The sequence below is a fragment of the Lacerta agilis genome, chromosome 1 (assembly GCF_009819535.1).
Source record: "Lacerta agilis isolate rLacAgi1 chromosome 1, rLacAgi1.pri, whole genome shotgun sequence".
NCBI lineage: Eukaryota > Metazoa > Chordata > Lepidosauria > Squamata > Lacertidae > Lacerta > Lacerta agilis.
Window position 1 is genome coordinate 126,335,617 of NC_046312.1, and position 21,693 is coordinate 126,357,309.

General features: G+C 44.4%; 1 protein-coding gene across 1 annotated transcript in view; it reads right to left on the minus strand.

Annotated features, from left to right (window-relative positions):
- Window positions 1–7,505: 7,505 nt before the first annotated feature.
- Window positions 7,506–21,693, minus strand: part of KLF7 (Kruppel like factor 7) — an 85,497-nt gene continuing 71,309 nt past the window's right edge. Inside the window, exons 3-4 of the mRNA XM_033170178.1 lie at window positions 17,858–17,981; window positions 7,506–7,866 (exon numbers count right to left, since the gene is read on the minus strand). Coding sequence (XP_033026069.1) covers window positions 7,815–7,866; window positions 17,858–17,981 — 176 coding nt within the window. The 3' untranslated portion in view covers window positions 7,506–7,814. The remainder of the gene's footprint in view (window positions 7,867–17,857; window positions 17,982–21,693) is intronic.

The window sequence follows — 21,693 nt, forward strand, 5'->3', positions numbered from 1 at the left end:
AGACATGGGGGCAGGGTCCAAGATGCTCAGATCACTGTTACCAGACCCTCCCAATTTGTGATGTAATTGTAATGTATGGAGGGGTGGTCTTGAGCTGGGGGGGGGGGGCAATTTCAAAAGTCTATATAGGAGCTTGCGCGCCTTTGTTTGTGGTCTTTTGCTTGCAAAACACCCTGCTGCAGCAGTTTCTAATAAACAAGGCCTTGCTTTGGGAGATTCTGTATCGTCTCTATTTATTCATAAGTGCTCTTGAGAGGAGGGGAGCCCTACTAAGGCTCTCCCCCGGGTTCGTGGACTCCCTTCTGGGGTTGAACCTAATTTTTATAACAATGGCAGTTAGGACCAGGGTCATCCCGGCAACTAGCAGTTACTGAAACAGGGACCTTCTGCACCCAAAGCAAGTGCTCTTATCGCTGAGGTAAAGCTTCTACCCTAAGGAAAAAGAGGCTAGGTGTGGTCTCTTGCCTTGTTGCTGCTGTCATGCAGGGTTGACCACCATTTTGCTCCCTGAGGCAGAGCAGCAAATGGCCTGCCCCCCCCCCCTCAAAAAAGCCTAGGTTTATAGTATCAAAGCCTGGTCATGCTATTGTGACTCTTGAGGCAGAATATCTCACAAACTTTCCCTCTCCTTTGCTGTGAAAAAAAATGCAGCGATAAATAAATATGTAAGATAATTTGCTGCACTGAAAAGTTGCTTTCTGGGGCACAGTAGAGACCACCACAAAAATGGCTGGCTCTACTATTAGGAAAGGAGGAAGTCAGTGCTTTTAATCTTCCAGAAGCTTCCGCTTGTGGTCTGAGCAGACATATCCCTGAATATAGGGCAGCAACTGCACACCTTTAGAAACGGTGCAACTTTTTCTTGTACTAAGAAATAAAAGGGTGGCAGGGATCCGGCCCTCTAATAAAAGTCTCAAGGAGTTTTATTTGAAAATGAATAAGGAGGGCTGCCTCTGAAATTCTGAATCAGCCTCCGAAGAAAATGTGAGGATGGTTGCTGCTAGGGCAAAACATCTGACAATTTTTGAGGCAAAAGGGTTTGGATAAGGTGACTGAAAATTTGTTAGGGCAGGTATTGTACATTCCTAGATTGTCATGGTATTTCAATTAAGAGTGAAATCTGAAGCAAAGTGGGGTGTTCTTGCTCAAACAAGCCACCCCAAAAAATTCTGGGAAGCAAAGTGGGACTACTGAGCTGCCCAAGGAGAGTTGAATTAGGGATGGCCAAATTCATATTCTCCTGGGTCCATATCACATGTTCCTTCACGAGTTCGTTTCCAACTCATTTCTGTATTAATCTGAATTTGTTGGCTTTTAATGGAAACTCCACGCGAAACCCTGCGTGTAAATACTTTGTGTGGACAGGACCTCACGCTATAGAGAATTTCTGGATTTGCCACCATGCATGTAGAAAGTTTGCATTCAGTTGGGCTTCACACTAGCACAAAGTTTGTAGCAGGGTGCCTGGCTCCCATTGGTCTACTTTTTGCATCCCAAGGATCTCCTGTTCCCCATACTCCCATGACAGCTGCAGCTGAGATTTGAGGGAATCACCTGTACTACTGTATTTTTCGCTCCATGGGGCGCACCTCATTTTTAGAGGAGGAAACAAGAAAAAAAAATATTTTTCTGGTTTTCCTCCTCTAAAAGCCCTGTTTTTTTTTTTGAGGGTCAGCTAAAAGTTTTGCAGCTATTTTTGCAAAGGGAAAAGCCCTGTTTTTTTTTGAGGATGAGCTAAAAGTTTTGCAGCTTTTTTGCAAAGGGAAAAGCCCTGTTTTTTTGAGGATGAGCTAAACGTTTTGCAGCTTTTTGCAAAGGGGGGAAAAGCCCCATTTTTATGGGGTTCAACTCACATTTCTGCAGCTTCTAAAGGAAAGGGAGCCTTTTCTACAGTTTCCAGACAGATAATCTAATCAGCCAGTCACATGTCGCTGGGGAAACAACCAACCTCCCTCTGCAGCACATTCAACAATGGAGGGCGGGGCTGAAAGGGAGCCGGGGACTCTTATCTCTCTCCCAATCTCTTGCTGTTCAGCTGCTGAGCGGGGTCCTTTCAACACCCCCTTTTCTCTTTGTAAAATAAAAAAGCATGATCCTCTTTTGGCCCCTGGGCAATTCAGCTCCAGGGACCACCATTTGCTCCATAAGATGCACACATATTTCCCCTTACTTTTTAGGAGGAAAAAAGTGCCTCTTATGGAGCGAAAAATACGGGAATAGGCATTTGGGGCTCAGCCAGCTGCCATTAAATGGTAGTGAAATGGTGAAATTCAAACGCTTAATCCTGTGTATATGAGTTTCTGCTACTTCACAGCTACCACCAAGATGCAACCTAGAAAACTGTACAGCATCACTCTTGTGTGACGTGGCCCCCACATCCTCTATTTCTATTTCCATCAGTTTTCTTTATGTCCCCAAAGGAGATTTCCAGCACACCTTAAGCCATTTCCAGGCCAAACACATTCTACTTTTTATTACACATATTACATTCTTAAATAAAAATGCGTCACATAACTTTTTTTTTTTTGCATAGATATCTTACAATATACCAATTTAAAAAAGAATTATGAAACAGACCAGTAACAAAAATAAATCTTCTTCATTAATAATCTTGGAACATTAACATACCACCATCATATAATACAAATAATATTTTTTTTAAATCTTAAGACTTTTGTACAGCCAAAAAAATTGACAAAGTAATATATTCATATATATATATTTATATATAAAAAGCTTAAAAAAAATAAAATGTCAACCGAAAAAAGGCAGAACCAAGGGCTACAGGATTGGGTACTTCCGCGATATACTAGAAATACCAGAGAAGGCCTGAGAGAACGAGACGGAAGGGTTCTCCAAATGCACTTGGCAAACTGGCGCAAGGGAAGCTGTAGTGCAAAATGAAAGTCCTTCAAGTGTTGTTGGTTGTTATGTGGGCATTGTTTCTCTTCTTCTTCTTTAAATGAATGACCAAGTTGGAACACACACGCAAAAAAGAAATTATATATAGATATAAGTATATACAAACGCACAGACACACACCCCCTTTATAACAAAACAGGGACTCAGGCGGGTTTACATGATTGCTAAAGGTGATGTGCAAAGCCTTTGCTTAGGAGAGAAATTGCTGGGGGGTGGGATACGCATATGCACCTTCTGATTTCTGGCTTGGTGCCTTCTAACATTATTCTTAAAATAAAAATATCCAAGGCCAGGAAATTGTCCCGGGAGATCAACTGATCCTAGCAGGCTCCTGAAATCTCAAAACCCATGTTGCTGTAGCTTAGGAGGCAACAGATCGTAAAGAACAGGCAAGTCAAACCCAATTATTATGACTCACTTGCTCTGACCCATTCCTGTTGCATGGAAGGAAAGCTGTTGGGGACACCAGTGTGTAGCAAAGGTAGTTGGGTGCAGAAATTTGGCCCCAATTCAAAATGCAGCAGGACGGGCACCCATTGCTTACATTCATGAAGCTCCCTCTGCGCTAAATCAATGCATGGAACACCCCCCACCCACCCAGAGTTGCCTGTCATCTCTATGGCAGGACAGCTGGCTTGTGGGGAAGCTTTGGGGAATCGCAGAGATCAGGGCCTGCAAATGCAAAATGGATAGTATGCTGGTCCTTAATTTGCTTGGGGTTTCACCAGCTTGTGCAATCTGGCGGTATGCACAATTAAAAATGCCAACGTAGTTTTAATTAAAAAACGAAACGACCAGGCCAATCTTACATTTCTGAATCGAAAAATGCCACGTATAAGCATTTAAAAGAAAGAAAACACAACACTACCTCCTGCATTTGCTATCAGAACAGGTAATAAATACATTCTTGATATGTTCTTCCTTCCATCCTGTTGGTTTTTTTTTGGGGGGGGGAGGGATGAAATTGCTCTTCTCCTCTTAAAAAGAAAAAAGAAAATAAAGAGAGAGAATGCCAGATTCTAAGTGGTAAAGGAAAAAATACGGTACAGGGAACCTCACTGTGCCCACTATAGGTTGGGAGGGAAAATAGAGAGTTGTCTTTCAAGTCAATTTTAACATGGGATCCACCAGAGACCAGCGGTCTTGCATACTGGCACACTGAGAATTGAGAGGCAGAAGCAATGAGAATGCTGCTGCCCCTTCTCCCAGCCTTGCTGCTCCTTAACTGTGTGCCTCTCTCTACCAGTGTGATTCAGGCAGTGCTCTGAAATATTGATGGCCAACCAGAATGCCATGAGTCCTCGCCTCAGCTGGGCCCTTCCTGTGTTTTTGCCTCCCATGCCTACTTGTGCCGGATCAGGAGACCAGGCGATGCCCAGCTCCTTCTCGTATTGAGAGCACTGCACAAAGAGCAGCCCCAGGACTAAAGACACCCACCATTGCCAACGAAGCAAGAAAGCCCTCTCCTTAAAGGAATAAATAAATAAATCCCAACTTCTACAGGACAGCGAAGCGAAGGTGAAATGGGGGCAAGTGTCGAAGTCAAGTTCTCAAACTATTTACAAACTCTCCGTTTCGATTTCTTCAGGATTTGTAATATGGAAAAAAGGGGACCCCCTCAAAAGCATGGTGAACTGTTGTGATGGCACAACCATCAGGCATGGTTCACAGGTGAAAAGGTCAGGGGTTGCAGCACCTAAGTGATGACCAAGGGGAGGGAGCAACCAGGTAGCCTCTGTGGCGGTGGTGGTGGTTGCAAAGTGATGGTGACGGCACGGGGCTCAGCTTCTGACTGACCAGCAGTAGTGTTTGAGCCACTGATGCCATGGGCCCATGTTGGGTGCAGTCTGCCAATTAACAGTTGCATGGGTGGAACCTAGAATCCCTCTTCCCTATCTTGTGATCCCCGCCATTCAAGTCACCCGGTTGCTCTTCTTTTTTTAAGTCACTGCCGAAGAGCAGCGACCACTTTCTTCCTTGCCCAACACTTGGGCTGGCTCTACATATTTACTCGGAAGCACATCTTGTTTATTTGAAGCAGGTCATACTCTCCAACGCGTGTGCTTTTTCAGACCACTGACTTTGTGAAGCCATTAGACAGGGGACCAGTTTAGGGTTCTGATCTGCTGCAAAAGGAAGGGGGTTGAAGATTTCACATTCTGAAGCAGAGATGTTAAGCGAAACCACAAATGACACCAGGGAAGTAAATCAACATTGTTCTTTTCCATACCCTTATTCATCCCCCCCCACCCACTCCCACCCACATTAAATTATTTAAAATACAGGCTTATATTAAATTTGTCATCAACTCTTATAGATGATCTCTAAGAATTCTAGAGGCAATAGGATTTAACAACATTTCCAGATGACGACAAGTCATGGATATTGGTACCCAATGATTACTGTGATGACAGATATGTGTGCAGATTATGTAGGATGCTACAAGAATAAATTTCTTGGGCAGTATAGATTTTTCAGCTAACACACTGTCTGGATGTTCTGTCATCCACCTCAGCCGATAGTCTAAAACTGCCGTACAATATTCAAATAACGAGCTACAGGGCTCTCAAATGCCCTGGGTGGAATAGAAAATATGTGAACACAGATACAGAGAACTACAAGATTGTCAGCAAGCAGTGCTCCAATATTTTCTAAATCATAGCTAACCATAAATCTTTGGAATAAAACTTAGATCTCTCCTCCCTCCATCCTTAAATGCTTTCGTTCTTTGCCCTCACACAGATGGTTAGGTTTTGGTCCTTTTCACATCCCGTCGCTAAAGGGCTGGGCCTTGTATCTGCACTGACAGCCACAGCGATGCAAAGAGAGTATTATTTGAAAACTCAGTTAAGTCTGACGAAATCAAACATGGAAAGAAAGCCAAGAAGGCCAAGTGCTAAGAATCCCTGTTGTCTGTACTTACATTATACAATTTTAGATATTCTGTATATAAAAAAGAACTTTTAAAGTTTTTGCATCCTAAACATAAATTAGGAAATTACTGAACAGTCGGCAAGTCAAAGAAACAGTCAAAAGGGAGGGCAGTGAGCTAGTTTAGAGAGTGGAAGAGCAGCAACCAAGGGAGACTCAACATGCCCATTTCATTTCTCGGCACATCTTGCATGGGTGGTCCTGCATTATTAACTACAGTATACACAACCATTCCCAATGACTAACTCTCCACCTGCATGAGAGATAGTTTGAAAAGGCAGTCTTTGGAATCAGTGCCAGCTCCAACTAACTAGAAGTAGACATCATGTATATATAGAATAGGGTGTGTATGTGTGTGTGTAAAGTACAGGGAAATTAATCCACTTTGAGTCACAACCATCAAATTATCTACAAGATTCAAAAGGTGAGCCTGATACCTCCCATTGATCACTAAATGGTTCAGCCACTGGTCAGTGTGTACCCATGTGTTTTCTATTTGCTATTTTTGCTTACACTTGTCATTTGGTAGGAAGTCAGTGCTCACCAAAAAGCCAATCCCTTTCATTTAACCTTATCATGTCAGAAGAGTGGGAAAGTTACATCACCTTGATAAACGGGAAAGGAGAACCTTAAGTAGGTTTCATCTTCAGAGCAAAAATGTTGCGTGGGCTTATTTTAACCTGAAGAGGTTCTCACTTTTCCATTCATGGTGATCATCGTATTTCTACAAATCTGCTCAACCCAAAATATACCTTTTTGCAGGTGCCAGACACACAAATCAGTAACCAGGCTTTTGACCGGGTAAAAGGGTCAAAACCGGCCAGAGCTGCTAACCAACCACCGTGGGTTGCAGCAAGCATGCTCCCCACGGTGCAGAAGGAAAATCTGAAGTCGTGCCTGAGTGACAGAATCCAAGACAGATATCCAGGTGAGTAAATGAGTTCTGATGAACATGGAGGAAAAAGGTTCAAAGCTTCCAGAGAAGCTGTTGTTCAAGTTTTCATTAGGCAATTAAATAGGAAGTCCAAACTATGGCAATGTGGTGGAGGCTCCAAAGATATACTGTGGTGCTGCTCAGGGACATTGCTGGCCAACCACTGTGAAGTAACATCAGTAGTTTTCACAGTCCCCTAGTGCACATGATGTGCAATAACAAAATATCGAAATTTAAGGAACGAAAAGCAAAGCCCAAACAAAAGAAAATATCCTTGACGGAGTCTATACCGTCTCAAGCGGGAAAAGTAGGCGTGTCCCAGGTGTCACTGCACAGTCTACTGCCAATTAAGGCCATTGGTATTGACTCGAAGGGATCTTGACAGCTCGGTTCTATAAAGAAGAACCATAACCAGAGCAGGTCAAAGTGTTTGTGAGGAGCCTTGACGCATCGTTGTACATAAGGGAGTCTCGAAAACAAAAAACAGAAAGGAACCAAGACATGAACGTTTTGGCTACCAAACTGGGATTTGGTTTTTCTAGGTCATTAGTTCCCCCTCCAAAATCCATTTAAAAAGAAAAAGTTAGTGCTACAAATATGCAACTCCAAAAGTCATGTTCCCCATGTTCAGTTGCGTCGAGAAGCAAGTTACATTTTCTTCTCTTGCCGCTGTTCATACCGGCAGGGAATCCTTCCCCATTTGCTTTCAATTCCATTGGCAATTAACAGGGAACAAAAATCCTACGGTCCTGAAGTGCTGAATGCACCATCGGTGTCTTGCTGACATCTTCTCGCACCCCCTTCCTCCTCCTCCTCCTCAGGTGTCACCTGCCTTCCAGTTGGGCAAGGTGTAGAGAACACACATATGTGATTAAGTATAGCTGGGTGCATGACAGCATTTAGTGCATGGTCGCGTACAGGTGATCAAGTTCTCTTCTTCTGAAAGGCAGCAAGAGACAGGCAGCTCCCCCTTCCCCCAGGATGCTTAGGTCTGACTGCATCTGGGCCATGCTGAGCGATCTGTTATTTAGATGTGTCTCTTCATATGCAGGGCAAGGTGATCAGATCTTGAAAAACACCTGCAGAAATAAATACAGAAATATATATATATATATATCAGGGTTGGACAATAGAAAACTTTTTCTCTACATACCAGATCATCGTCAAACAGGATGGAAAACTCTCCGCTTACAGCTGCACCATAAAAAGGCAGAATTTGCAAAGCACCTGGTACGTGTTGAACGCTCTAGAAATAATGTATGACTGTGAATCTTCCATGCACGCTTAAGCTCAGACTTAGCAAATAAAACAACAATCATGGATTTTGATGTGGGTGTCTTTCTGAAACTCACAAATATACATAGCTATGAGAAAAGGAATATAAGGGTTACTTCATTATATGGGATGTAACAAGCTGTGTTTGTCCTAAATATGCCAACTCCTTTGGCCTCAAAGTGGAGATGAGCGCCACACCCCATAGTTGAATTCGACTGGACTTAACCATCCAGGGGTCCTTTACCTTTTCACCTTTATATATGTTTTTAATTTTTTTAGTATATTTATAGTAATTAAAACATAGAGCACCAGAGGTGCAACCTTTTTATTGGGTCAGTAAACAGGAGTCCAGTATGCTTTCATATTCCAAGAACAGGAAGTACACCGCCTTCTTTGGCAGGAAGCAACAAAGCTGCATTATAACTCATGTTCTGGAGTAACTCGCTGTAGCTAGAATTTTCTATTAGCAGCAGCGTATCAAATAAGGCTAGGAGAAGCAATGCACCATGACCCGGTCTGTAAAATCCCGACAAAGCAACACAGTCTAGCTATTAGCAATGCCACAACAAACAGCAGTTTTGAATGGGTGCCAGGAAGACAGGTCCTAGTTGGCATTTCGGTACGACAATCCTGATGCAGAACTCCCTCCGCAAAATACAGCCTCTCATGTGCATAGCAGGAGGTGCTGCCTCTTCATACTAATCAAGTAAAGGCAATAAACAGCAGCGTTTTGAAAGCTCCCTTAGTATTGGCAGCCTAGTGTTAACAAACCACTCATTTTAGAGCTAAACTTTACTCCTCAGAAATAACATACTTGATTTTTCAATAGAGGCTAGTCATATTTATATCGGGTGGGTGGGGTGTGACCTTTGGCGCTCCCGAGGAGTCTGAACTACAACTCCCATCAGGCCTAGCCAACGGCAGGAGATTATGGGAGTTGTAGTTCAGCAACATCTGGAGGGCCCAGAGCTTCCCTACACCTGATTCATATGAAGAAGAGGAGTTTGGACTTGATATCCCACCTTTCACTCCCCTTAAGGAGTCTCAAAGTGGCTAACAATCTCCCTTTTCTCTTGCTCCCCCACAACAAACACTCTGTGATGTGAGTGAGGCTGAGAGACTTCAGAGAAGTGTGACTAGCCCAAGGTCACCCAGCAGCTGCATGTGGAGGAGCGGGGAAGCGAACCCGGTTCACCAGATTACAAGTCCACCGCTCTTAACCACTACACCACGCTGGCTCTCTTTTAAGGGGAAAATCCTGCTGTGTTTATGAATTTTATACTCATTCAGTCATTTTCATAGACCCATATAAGGCAGGAAACCTAAAAAAGGTAGACCCACACCTTTATTTCCAACAACAAGGCGCCATTTCTCAGTAAAATTGTAGTGCAGATCCCTGTAGGAAGTAGGTCTTTGGAACAGTCCAAATCCATCACAGTCCCCTGCAAACCAGTGTGATTTCAACAAGAATGTCAGGCTTGCTAAATCCCTGCAGCCCTGCACCTGCTCCTTGATCAGTAAGGAACAACCGAAAACTAGACTGCAGTCCATGGAGCATCTGCCTCAAAGGTTGGCTTGCAGCTCAACCGCTTGAACCCCGAACACACTGGCTGAGCACAAGCCCTGTGCCACAATCCATGCAGCTCCTGTGTTCCTTCCAATACAGCAGCTGACCTACTTCAACAGAAATACCAAGGGAAAGCTAGAAGCCAGCTTATTGAAAGGGCACCCAAGGGGTTCTCTTTTAGTCCCCTCTGGGGTCCACCTCTGCTCCCTTTCCTCTCAACCTAGCTGCCAAAACACACACACACACACACACACACCCATTTGCAGTACATATGCTGATGTTGCTAATCAGCATGACACTTTGCCAGCTTCCATCAATATGCCTCACCTGAGATGCAAGACACAGCTGGAACAACGAATTGGGGGCTGGGGCGAGCTGTGTGGGATTCTCTTTTTTCCCATTAGGAATAGGCAGTGCTATGAAGAATCACAGCACACAAACTGTGTGCTTGTGTGTATTACATACTCAAAGGTTAAAATTCTGGGGAAATAACATGCACCGGGCAAGAAAACTCCAGAAGCAGAGCGTTCAGGCGATGTGCTGGACCAATGTCTTGCCTCTGTAATGAACTGGGTTTGGTTTTTTTTAAAACGCATTTTATTGATTTCCCAAAGATAATAAAAAACACAAAAAACAAAAATGTATACATTCACAAAAATAATTTTTAAAAACCAAAACCAAAATACATTTGTGGGATTCCTAGAATCCCTTGACTTCACTCTAATCCCTTCCTTGGTTCTACTGTTTATCAACTTACTGCATGTCCGCCGTTAGATTTATCTCATATTTAAATCACCCCCTATCCATTCACGATAAAATTACAAGTGATCTTAAAACCCTACTAATGTATTAACCTGCGTACATTGCTTCTGTATATATGCAATTAAACATATTCCATTCTTACTTGAATTCATTGTCGTCCCTTCCTCTCGGTTTCATCGTCAATCTTGCCATTTCGGCATATTCCATCAATTTAACTGTAATGGATTGGATGAGAGCCAACAAACTGAATCTCAATCCAGATAAGACTGAGGCGCTTGTTTGTGGGTGGTTCCCTAGACCAGATGACCGGGAGGTTGCCTGCTCTTGAAGAAGTTACACTCCCACTGAAGGAGCAGGTATGTAGCTTGGAGGCACTCCGGAATCCTTTGCTGTTGGCTTGAGGCTCAGGTAGCCTTAGTGGTGCAAAGAACCTTCCGCCAGCTTTGACTGACTGGCCCAGCTGCACCCCATCTGGACCGCAATAGCCCAACTTCTGTTGTCTATGCTCTGGCAATCTCTAGGTTCTACCTGAAAGAGCATCAACACCCCCAGATGTTTTGAGACTACAACTCCCATCATTCCTGACCACTGGCCCTGTTAGCTAGGGATGATGGGAGTTGTAGTCCCAAAACATCTGGAGGACCGAGTTTGCCTATGCCTGCTATATACTCTTTTCAGTGCCTGCTAAGAACATTCTGCTTAGACAAGCCTTCCCAGATATTTAAAATGTTGATGCATGTTTAATCTGTCTTTAGTTTATTGTTGATTTACATTTTAAAAAATGTTTTAAATTACTATTGCTATTTTATTGAGAACTGTACTGGTTTTTTTTGGGGGGGGGTTGTAAATGGTTTGGAGGTGGTTTTATATATACACAATCAAGCCATGTATAAATTTTATGAAATTAATAAATATTTCATCTGCCTGTTCACTTAAGATGCACACCTTTACTGTATTCCAACGAGGAGGAAAACTACCAAGGTCATAGGCTCTCTGGTACAACCTGCTGGATGCCAATTTGCTGCATTGCACGGACAGGCAGAGTCCCCCAACCCCTAGGCGACCCCCGAGCGGAATAATGACACAAGACAACGTGCTATGGGATTAAAATTGGCCACAACTTTATTAAGATTCAGATGTAGGGAGACCTTGGCTCAGGCATTGGGCGTTTATCCTTCCCAGCCCCCAGCAGGGGGATCTGGGAAACTTCATGGTTATCCAGAATGTGTGGGGATTGGGCTAGCTCTGGAGAACATATGTTCAAGCAGATAGCCCGCCCTGCCCCCCGTTTCCTGCCATTGGTGGGGGAGAGCAATGACAATCTCTTGGCGTATGGCCAATGCCTCCCCCAATACCCCTTTAACGGGGAACCCTGGTATCGCTGCCGCACTGGGGGCGTGGAGTCACCGCCCCACGCACCCCCCCAGCTCCCATCAGCTATCATGGCCAAAGATCTGGTGTGGGAATACGTTTTAAGGTGCTCCTGCACCTGTTTTCTTTAAGGTAATCTTCCGCGCATAGCAAGTAAGGTAAAAGGATCCGGCAGAGGTTTGCTGCCTGGATCCCTCCGCGCTGGGGGCAAAGCGCGCCAATTTAGCCTCATTAATGATCAGTTGACAGTTTCCCGCCCAGAAACTAGCCTAGAAACAACGTTGTGATTGGTTGTTGATAATGTTATGACGATGTTTAATTTCCTAATAAATAGCCCCTGCTCTCTGTAGCGGGTGTGGAGAGCGCGCGAGACAAGCCAGAGAGAACATCAGTGCGAGACAAGCCAGAGAGAAACCGAAAGCAAACCAGCCGCACAGAGCAGTGGAGCGCTTCTTCACCATTGACTGCAGTCTCTTAGTATTTATTTCTTTTATTTCAAAAACGTTTATTTGGCCTTCTAAGTTTTGGCCACTATTTAGCCTTGCCTATCTTTCCTATCCGGAAACCTCCGGAATCTCCGGAACCTTCAGAAACCTTTGGAAACCTTCAGAACTCACGACAACTACCTTCAGGTTCATAGCCAGCGGACCCTTTCACGGCCAGTGGGAGCAGGAACTCTGGGATTACTGGTCGTCCCAGATGCTGGCTATCCCCACAATCTGGAATTATGGGAGCTGCAGTCCAACAACTTGTTGGGGGGGGGGCACAGGATCTCTATTCCTTGAATCCCTCCCATTTTGTCCTCACAACAACCCTTTGACTTTGGTTAGGCCAAGAGAGTGGCCGGCCCAGCTTCAAAGGGCGGCTTTGTGGCCAAGTGGAGATTTTTACAGCACTCCCTGTAACCATTACCGCACAATGACCCTGAGGCACAACACAAGGAGGACTCACTCAAAAAGCATCTTATAGCACGGAGCTGAAGCAAACCTCCTCCATTCTACTCTCTGAAGATGGACTGAAACTGTAGTGTGTATGTTTGTGTGTGTGTGTGTGTGTGTGTGTGTGAGAAAGGAAAAGGGAGAGAGACAGAAGCAATTCCAACCCCCCCCCCCAATCCCTCACATACATCAGGCTGAGTACTTCTGACACCCAAATCCAAAGAGACCACTATACCCAAAAAGCGACTTTAGGCAAGCCCAAGGCACTATGGAAAGCTCACACACCCGTTCTGTATCGTGTCCTCTCAGTTTCAAATGCAACTTGCCACAAGCCATGGGAGGGCTTCTGCTCAGGAAAGACAACCCTGTATCTGTCTTGGGCACGAAGGGCTAGTTGCGTTCGTCTTTGGAAACAAGCCAGGAGAAAACAGAGACATCAGCCTGTTCAATGGGCGGAATAATATTACGACAAGAGCCAAGCTGAAATTTCTCAGAACGCTTTTCTTCTGAAAAGATGAGGCATTTCCCCTCACCCTCTTATGAGGAGGCCAATTTGAAGAATTTCCCCATTTGGGGGGGGGGGCTACCATTTCCCCTTCACAATGTCATGGAACAATGCTAGTTAGATGATGCTAAATGATGGACAGATGATGCAAAACAGTTTTTGCTGCTGCAAGCTGTACACACATACAGGTGAAACTCGAAAAATTAGAATCTCGTCGAAATTTCAGTAATTCAGCTTAAAAGATGAAACTAATATATGAGATAGACTCATGACGTGCAAAGCGAGATATGCCAAGCCTTTATTTGTTATAATTGTGATGATTATGACGTACAGCTGATGAGAACCCCAAATTAACAATCTCAACTTTGGGGTTTTCATCAGCTGTACGCCATAATCATCGCAATTATAACAAACAAAGGCTTGACACATCTCGCTTTGCATGTCATGAGTCTATCTCCTATATTAAACTCCAGTAGCTAATGAAAACAATTGCTTACATAAATGGACTTTCCCACGATATTCTAATTTGTCGAGTTTCACCTGTACACACACTCTTAGGGGGGAAAGGAACGTCTTGGTTCTGCTCCTTCCGCTGCTAATGACGAGCCTCACCCCTGAGAAACCATTGGAAAATTCTTCCTCCCCCTGGGGAGATCTTGTGAAACGGTTCCTCCCAATTTCTCTGCCCACACAAATAATAAGGGCCGTTTGTGCACAGCTCTAAGCAAGACAAATAGCTAAGGTTGGGGGAAAGAGAGTTAAACTGCTGTACAGCACGAGACTCAACGCTGAAATGAAACGAACTGCTTCAGCCCAAGGTCAGAAACTTGTCAACTTCTCCTTAAAGATTACAAGAAAGCAGCAGTCTCACTCCAAGAAGACTCCAAGAAGACAATTTCCCCGACTGCGAAGAACTAAGCTAGTTCCAGTGACATCAATAGAACAACAATTGTTTCAGGAGTCTCCCACTTCCACCCAAGAATAGAGAACGCATCTTCCTTCGGTTGTCAAAAGGAACGCACAGGAAAGGCAAGACTCCAGAGATCTCCCTCTAAGTTATGTTATCCCGCATTCTGAAGAAACTAAAGCACAGCCAAATGTTCAGAAATAGAAAGGAAGGCAGCGCTGTCAGAGGAAAAACCAACTTGGTGGGATGAATGAGCGCAGCAGGAAGACAGAATGTGAAAAATGATAACATTTCTTCCCCATTAGAGAACAGGTATCCTCTTCTCTATACGTGAACCCCAGCAATCTAAATGTGTTCAGGAACTAGAGAGATATTTGACTGCATTAAAAGCATTTCCTTATTGCAACAGAAGTCCTGAGGGCTGCTTTAAAAGGACGGGTAATTTTCCAAAACCTGCTCTCAAAGTTACATGTATAAATAGGATTTCAGAAGATGGCATGGCCAGATGTAAGGATATTATTTGGTTATTGCCCCGGCAAGATCTCAGCTTTAGACTGCGCATGGCCAGTCTCTCAAATTAGGTGGTTTACTGCTTGGCAATGACAGTGCTATTTGGTTTTATTACTGGGAAGTGTGTTCATCTAAGATTTTATTTTGCCAATGCTATGCTAACAGTCAGATAGTCTAAAGAACACTGAGCCAAGTATTCCAGTCTGTAAAGGTAAAAGGACCCCTGACCATTAGGTCCAGTTGCGGACGACTCTGGGGTTGTGGCGCTCATCTCGCGTTAATGGTCAAGGGAGCCGGCGTACAGTTTCTGGGTCATGTGGCCAGCATGACTAAGCCGCTTCTGGCAAACCAGAACAGCGCACGGAAACGCCATTTACCTTCCCGTTGGAGCGGTACCTATTTATCTACTTGCATTTTGATGTGCTTTTGAACTGCTAGGTGGGCGGGAGCAGGGACTGAACAACAGGAGCTCAGCCCGTCGCGGGGATTCGAACCGCCGGCCTTCTGATCGGCAAGCCTTAGGCTCTGCGTCCCTATTCCAATCTGTAAGATCTGTTAAATCTTACAGCAAGTTTTCAAAAGTAACTAAGAGCTCCCATTAACTTCTAAGGAAGCTGATCGTAAAAAGCAACCACAAATAACGGCTGCCTATAAAGGTAAAAAGTGACTGTGCAGTTATGTGCCTTTATACAAATACACTGTAAGGAGGCTAAATAGCTTTAAAGTGCATTTTAGCTGCGCTTCCTTTAAGGCTGTGGTGACTACAGAAATCTTCATAAGCCCAACATAGAAGAATAAGAAGAAGAGTTTGGATTTGATATCCCGCTTTTCACTACCCGAAGGAGTCTCAAAGCGGCTACCATTCTCCTTTCCCTTCCTCCCCCCAACAAACACTCTGTGAGGTGAGTGGGGCTGAGAGATTTCAAAGAAGTGTGACTAGCCCAAGGTCACCCAGCAGCTGCATGTGGAGGAGCGGAGACGCGAACCCGGTTCACCAGATTACGAGTCTACTGCTCTTAACCACTACACCACACTGGCTCTCAATACCTGCAGTCCTCTCTGTTGCGTTTTATTTTTTACGTTTTATTTATTAGATGTGGGTGCTTTGTGACTTAACTATTCATTTTAGGCATGCTTTATGTTCTTCAAGCCGTTATTATTTTGTATTAATGGCTTAGAGTTGTTTTCATTCATGCTTTTATTTTTGTGATTGTGAATAACGACGATATAAAAAACTTTATGCCAAATATTTTGAAATGTGGTTTGCTCTTTTCTTCTTAAATGTATTTTTATTGTTATTTTCAAACAAAAACCGGGGGCGGGGGGCAGGGGCGGACCTCGCAGGCAATTGCAAGTATAAGAACAAGGACAGTGGCAGGAATTAGAAGGTTACATTGTAAAATCATCCATGTCCAAGCGTGACTATGCATGGCCAGTGGTTGCCACCATCTGTGCTAGTGAACTGGACAAAAGGGTAGCTGGGCCCTTGATGAGCATGAAAACCAAAACCAATAGCCCTCTTACATGTCTAATTAAATTGTCCTTATCTTAACACTGTTTAGAGGCTTGGCCTCTCTCTCTCTCTCTCTCTCTCTCTCTCCTTTTTCTTTTTTTCTTTGCTGACTCTCCAAAGACCCTCGCATGTCACCTTCTCAGGGTCATCCTAGGCAATATATATATGACAGGGGAGCCATGTTTGTTCTGTCTGGTGGCCCTCAGTTATGGACCTCCCTCCCCTCAGAGTTGCTCCTGGCACATTCGTCATATTCCCCCCCCCCAACAGGTAGCCAAGATAACACTTCTTTGCGCAGGCTTTGGGGAGCAGCCGAGTTATTTAAAACCGGGCTGGTCCTTCCCTGCTTCTGCACGGTAATAAACTTTGTATTTTAATTTTGGTTTTAAGGTTATTCAACATGTTTCATTGAATGTAGGCTCCCTGGTATGGTTCTTTGTCCGACAGCACCTGGTCGTTATCGGGTCCCAAGTCCCGCCCACCTGGCCTGGCCAGGTTTTCCAGGATTCAAATAAGCAGATGGTGGGGAAGCCCAGTGGCCGGCCTAGGAATTCCACAATGGCTGTGGTGTTACTTCCCAGCGGCAGGGTTTTGGTGTGGCGGGCCGCAATCGCTGCCCGCCCCGTGACCGGGCAAGCAGCCAATTTTGAACCTTGCGGTGGAGCTCAGGTAACAAATTCAAACAACCAAGCAAGCCTGCCCTACTCATGGGGTGTTTTTAAACAAAAATATGTGCTCAGATTGGGGGTGAAGGCCAGCCCCCCTCCCAATATCTCCCCTTTCCTCCTACTGCTCCCTTGTTTGTTTGTTTTTTGCTTCCAGTCTGTCTCTCATAATGGAAGCAAGCTGGGCTGGGAGGAAAAGTATGTCAAGCAATAGCAAACAGAGAGGAAGACGGGGGGAAAGTTTCATTTCCCTTACAGCACACATGCGTTCTATTGCAAATATTAACCCAGGCTCCAGCTTTAGACATGAGTAAGGAAGGGGGAAGGGGGAAAAACCACACATGGCTGTCCTCACCAAGCATCCGTGTTTGCTTATGAAAGAGGGCCGGCTGGCACCATTGCATTTCATCTGTACCTGTGCATTTTGCTGATGGTCTGCAGCAAATACCAAGAGATTGCCTAGCATGCACTTCCTGTAAATGAAAGCGTGTTCCACTTCCTTGGACTCCGGACAGATGCCCACCCTTACCCAGTGGGGTAAGCCAGTCTTGCTTAATAGGGAAAAAAATAAAATATTCACATCTGCGCGAGTAAAATATTTATATCTGCAACGGAATTATGGGCTTTTGAAATGCACACTCTGTTAATGTATCAGCAGTGAACAAGCCAAGCCACACGACTGTCTAAGCCAGTATTATCTGTGCTGATTGGCAGCAACTTTTGAATGTCTCCGGAAGAGATTTTTTTCCAGCTGTTAATATCCGAGACTGTTTCAACTGGAGATTCCAGAGACTGAACTGGAAACCTTGTTTGCTTACTGGGCAGGGCCTGTTTCCCTTTCTGTCCAAGGAAGTGGAATCAACATTGAAAGGTCTGGAGATGCGCGGCTGAAAGGTAACCCTGCAGCTCAATCACGGGGGCTCTTGTGTGACCGATTCCCCTTCCTCCAAAATAAGCAGCCAGCGTTGCATTAAGCAGTTTTTTTTAAAAAAGAAAATATTTCCCTCCAAGTTGCCTCGAGGGCAGCTCTTGAACCAATAGGTGGGATGCAAGTTACCTGTCGCAGTGGTTACACTTGAAAGGCTTTGCCCCCGTGTGTTTCCTGTAGTGTCGCGTGAGCTCGTCGCTTCGTGCAAAACGCCACTCGCACCCTTCCCACGAACACTTGTAAGGCTTCTCACCTGCAAAGAAGAGGAAAGAAGTTGTGTCAGTGTCAACCCAAAGCTGGAGTGTGGGGTCACCCATATCTCACACTCCAAAGAGGGAGGGTTGTGTTGCTGCCAGGGTATCGTGTCCTCTCCAAGTTGTCTATGTACCCTGAACAAAGCAGGAGATTTCAATTTCCAAGACCTCCTGATATCATCTCTCCTTCTGGGATCAAGGGATTGGGGGGGTGGGGTGCGATTGTGGTGGAGTTGGGCGGATTTTTTGGTGTGTGTCTTTTTTCAAAAAAAGCATTTTTCAAGGGCTTCCAGAAGTTTAGAGGGTATTTGCAGGCTTTTTCAATGGCGTTCCCAATATACGCAATTTCACTTAAATGCACAGCGCCGCAGAACACGACCCATGCATAAATAGGGAGTTGCCTGTAATAGGAAACTAGTGCAGGAACCAAGATATTCTGTAGCAGACCCTTAAAGCTGCCTTTGAAATCTGACACTGTGAAACTCTTACGACACTTATGAAAGTGGCTCATTTACTACAGGAAGCATTGCTTCCATTTTCAACGATTAGCACTGTAATTGATTTCTTCTTCTTCTTTTTTTACAAAAATAAAAAATCTGAACAACAGCCCAGTTTCATCTACTCTGGATGGGCCCATTCACACATCAAAGTTGCATTCACCTAGTACCCTATTTTTCGCTCCATAAGGCGCACCGGACCATAGGGCGCACCTCGTTTTTAGAGGAGGAAACAAGAAAAAAATTTTTTTTTCTGGTTTTCCTCCTCTAAATGCCCTTTTTTTTGAGGATCAGCTAAAACTTTTGCAGCTTTTTTTTGCAAAGGGAAAAGCCCTGGTTTTTTGAGGATCAGCTAAAAGTTTTGCAGCTTTTTTGCAAAGGGAAAAGCCCTGGGTTTTTTTGAAGATCAACTAAATGTTTTGCAGCTTTTTTGCAAAGGGGGAAAAGCAAAGCTCCTTTTGCAAAGGGGGAAAAGCAAAGAGGAAAAGCCCGTTGTTATCGAGTTCAACTCACATTTCTGCAGCTTCTAAAGGAAAGGGAGCCTTTTCTACTGTTTCCAGACAGGTAATCTAATCAGCCAGTCACATGTCTCGCTGAAGAGTCCTGGCTCCCTTTGGCCCCGCCCCCTTGCCCAGGCCTCCTTTGTTGAATGTGCTGCAGAGGGAGGTTGCTTGTTTCCCCAGCAACTGGTTGATTAGATTATCTGTCTGGAAACTGTAGAAATGGCTGTAGGACTAGAAGCTGCAGAACTGTGAGTTGGACCCCATAAAAACAGGGCTTTTCCTCTTTGCAAAAAAAGCTGCACCACTTTCAGCTGATCCTCAAAAAAGCAGGGCTATGTTCGTAGAACAAGGAGCAAATACAAATGTTGTAATGGGGAGGCTGAGAAGCAACCGGGGGGGGGGGGAATCTCCCAGGGAGGGGGGAAAGGGGAGTGAGTGTAAAAAGGATGTGAGTTGTATGTTTTTGTCTTTGTCTATGTAATTTTTGTATATTTTTTTTCCTATTTTTGACTCTGTAAGACTAAAAATAAAATAAAAGGTTTTTTTAAAAAACAAACCAACAACAAATATATAATTATTTGCACTAATATTTGAGCAGGTGGAATGGATTAGTAGACAGTCAACAGTACAGTGCTGATAACATGTATTTTTCTTTATTAATATGTACTGTGCAACATGTATTAAAATTGTCAATAATTCATTTCCAAAAAAGTAGGGCTTTTCCCCTTACAAAAAAAAAGCTGCACCACTTTGAGCTGATCCTCAAAAAAACAGGACTTTCCCCCCTTTCCTCCTCTAAAAACTAGGTGCATCTTATGTTCAGGTGCGTCTTATGGAGCGAAAAATATGGTAGGTCTTCTCCCTCCAATCTAGTTGTCATTCAGACAGCACCTAGTTGCAGACAGAGGACGGCTCCAATATCTGCGTATTTTAACACGAGAAAGAATCCCGATATTGAAACCAAACACACATAGTATTCAATGCGCAGCTACACATTCAGTATGCAGCTCAGCAAGAGCAAAATGTGGGCACAAGAGCAAAAGAGAGCACACAGTAAAAGAACAACAACAGTCTTCATTGTTGCTTCCTTAATAAGGAATTCTAAGCACCAGGGAAGAGGAAAATATTTTTTTAAATACTGGAAATCACCTTAAAGATGCCCTTTAAAGTTCATTGACAGCCACTGCCTTCAAGTGACAAGCTTCTTGAATCCTTAACACTGGTGTGTCTTCTGTGTTATTTATTATTAGCAAGAGCAAGGAGAGAAATGGAGATCTTGATTGCTTTACAGCCCAAATCTAGGAGAAACCACATGTTCAAGGAGGGGGCAAATGAAGACGGGAGAAAAGCTGAAACGGGCCCAAGTTAATCTCCAGTTTAGGCCCCCCAATTATAATGAAACTAACATAAGCATCACTCATCAGGGCCCAAGGAAGGCAAAAAAATAAAAGAGAGGCTTCTCTGTGGTTCGTCATTTACTAAACATTACTGATTGCAAGCTAGGCTCTGCTACTCCAAAGATAAAGTGGAAATCTGGCACAGGCAGATGAGGAGAATGGGCAGAGATATCTCCTACAGTTCAGCAACCAGAGCCTTTTATCCTCAGCTCAGATGGGTTTCCAAATGAAAAAGGGGAGAGAGTGATCTAAAACTGAAAGGCAGAGCAATGCAGAAAGGAAACTCTATATACAAAATTGAAGCAGGTGTAGCAAAGCCAAACACCCATTGATCCACCAGCCCATCAGTCAAGTCATCTTGTCTCTCAAGGCAATAAATGATAAAAGCAGGGTAGCCCGGACGTGAAGAGGAATGGGGGTCCTGCGCCTTCAAAGTTGTGGGGGACGTGGGGATTTCAGCAGGTGTAGCTTGTGACTCCAGCTGCACCTGCTGAAACCCTCACCCTTCCACACAACAGTTGATGATGCAGGAACCCTGTTCCATTTTGCATCCAGCTACCTTAAGGGAAGGGACACGGGTGGCACTGTGGGTTAAACCACAGAGCTTAGGGCTTCCTGATCAGAAGGTCGGCGGTTCGAATCCCCGCGACGGGGTGAGCTCCCGTTGCTCGGTCCCTGCTCCTGCCCACCTAGCAGTTCAAAAGAACGTCAAAGTGCAAGTAGATAAATAGGTACCATCCAGCGGGAAGGTAAACGGCGTTTCTGTGTGCTGCTCTGGTTCGCCAGAAGCGGCTTTGTCATGCTGGCCACATGACCCGGAAGCTGTACGCCAGCTCCCTCGGCCAGTAACGCGAGATGAGCGCCACAACCCCAGAGTCGGACACGACTGGACCTAATGGTCGGGGGTCCCTTTACCTTTACCTTAGGGGAAAGTGAGGGGGAAAGTGGGAGCGGGGGTTAGAGTTGGAGGTGTGTTGTTTTTTGTTTTAAAAGTGCAGTGTTTCATTTTGTATAACCTCTTGCAGCTCTCTCGAATTCAAGAGTTCCCAATGGCTCAAAACCGCTAAGACATGACAATACATATATGCTCATGAGTGCCTTTGAGCACGAGAAGGATGCCCTCCGCTCTGTACGGTAAAAGGCAGGTGTCTTAATGCGATTTAAAATAAAGCAGAGCAGCGAGGGCAAACAGATCACTCATTTCTAGGCCAGGCTTCACACCTTCCCAAATGTTGCGACACAGTTTTCATCTCAAAACACACTTTGAAATGCACATTTTAAGACAGAATATTCATTCATTCATTTATATTATTA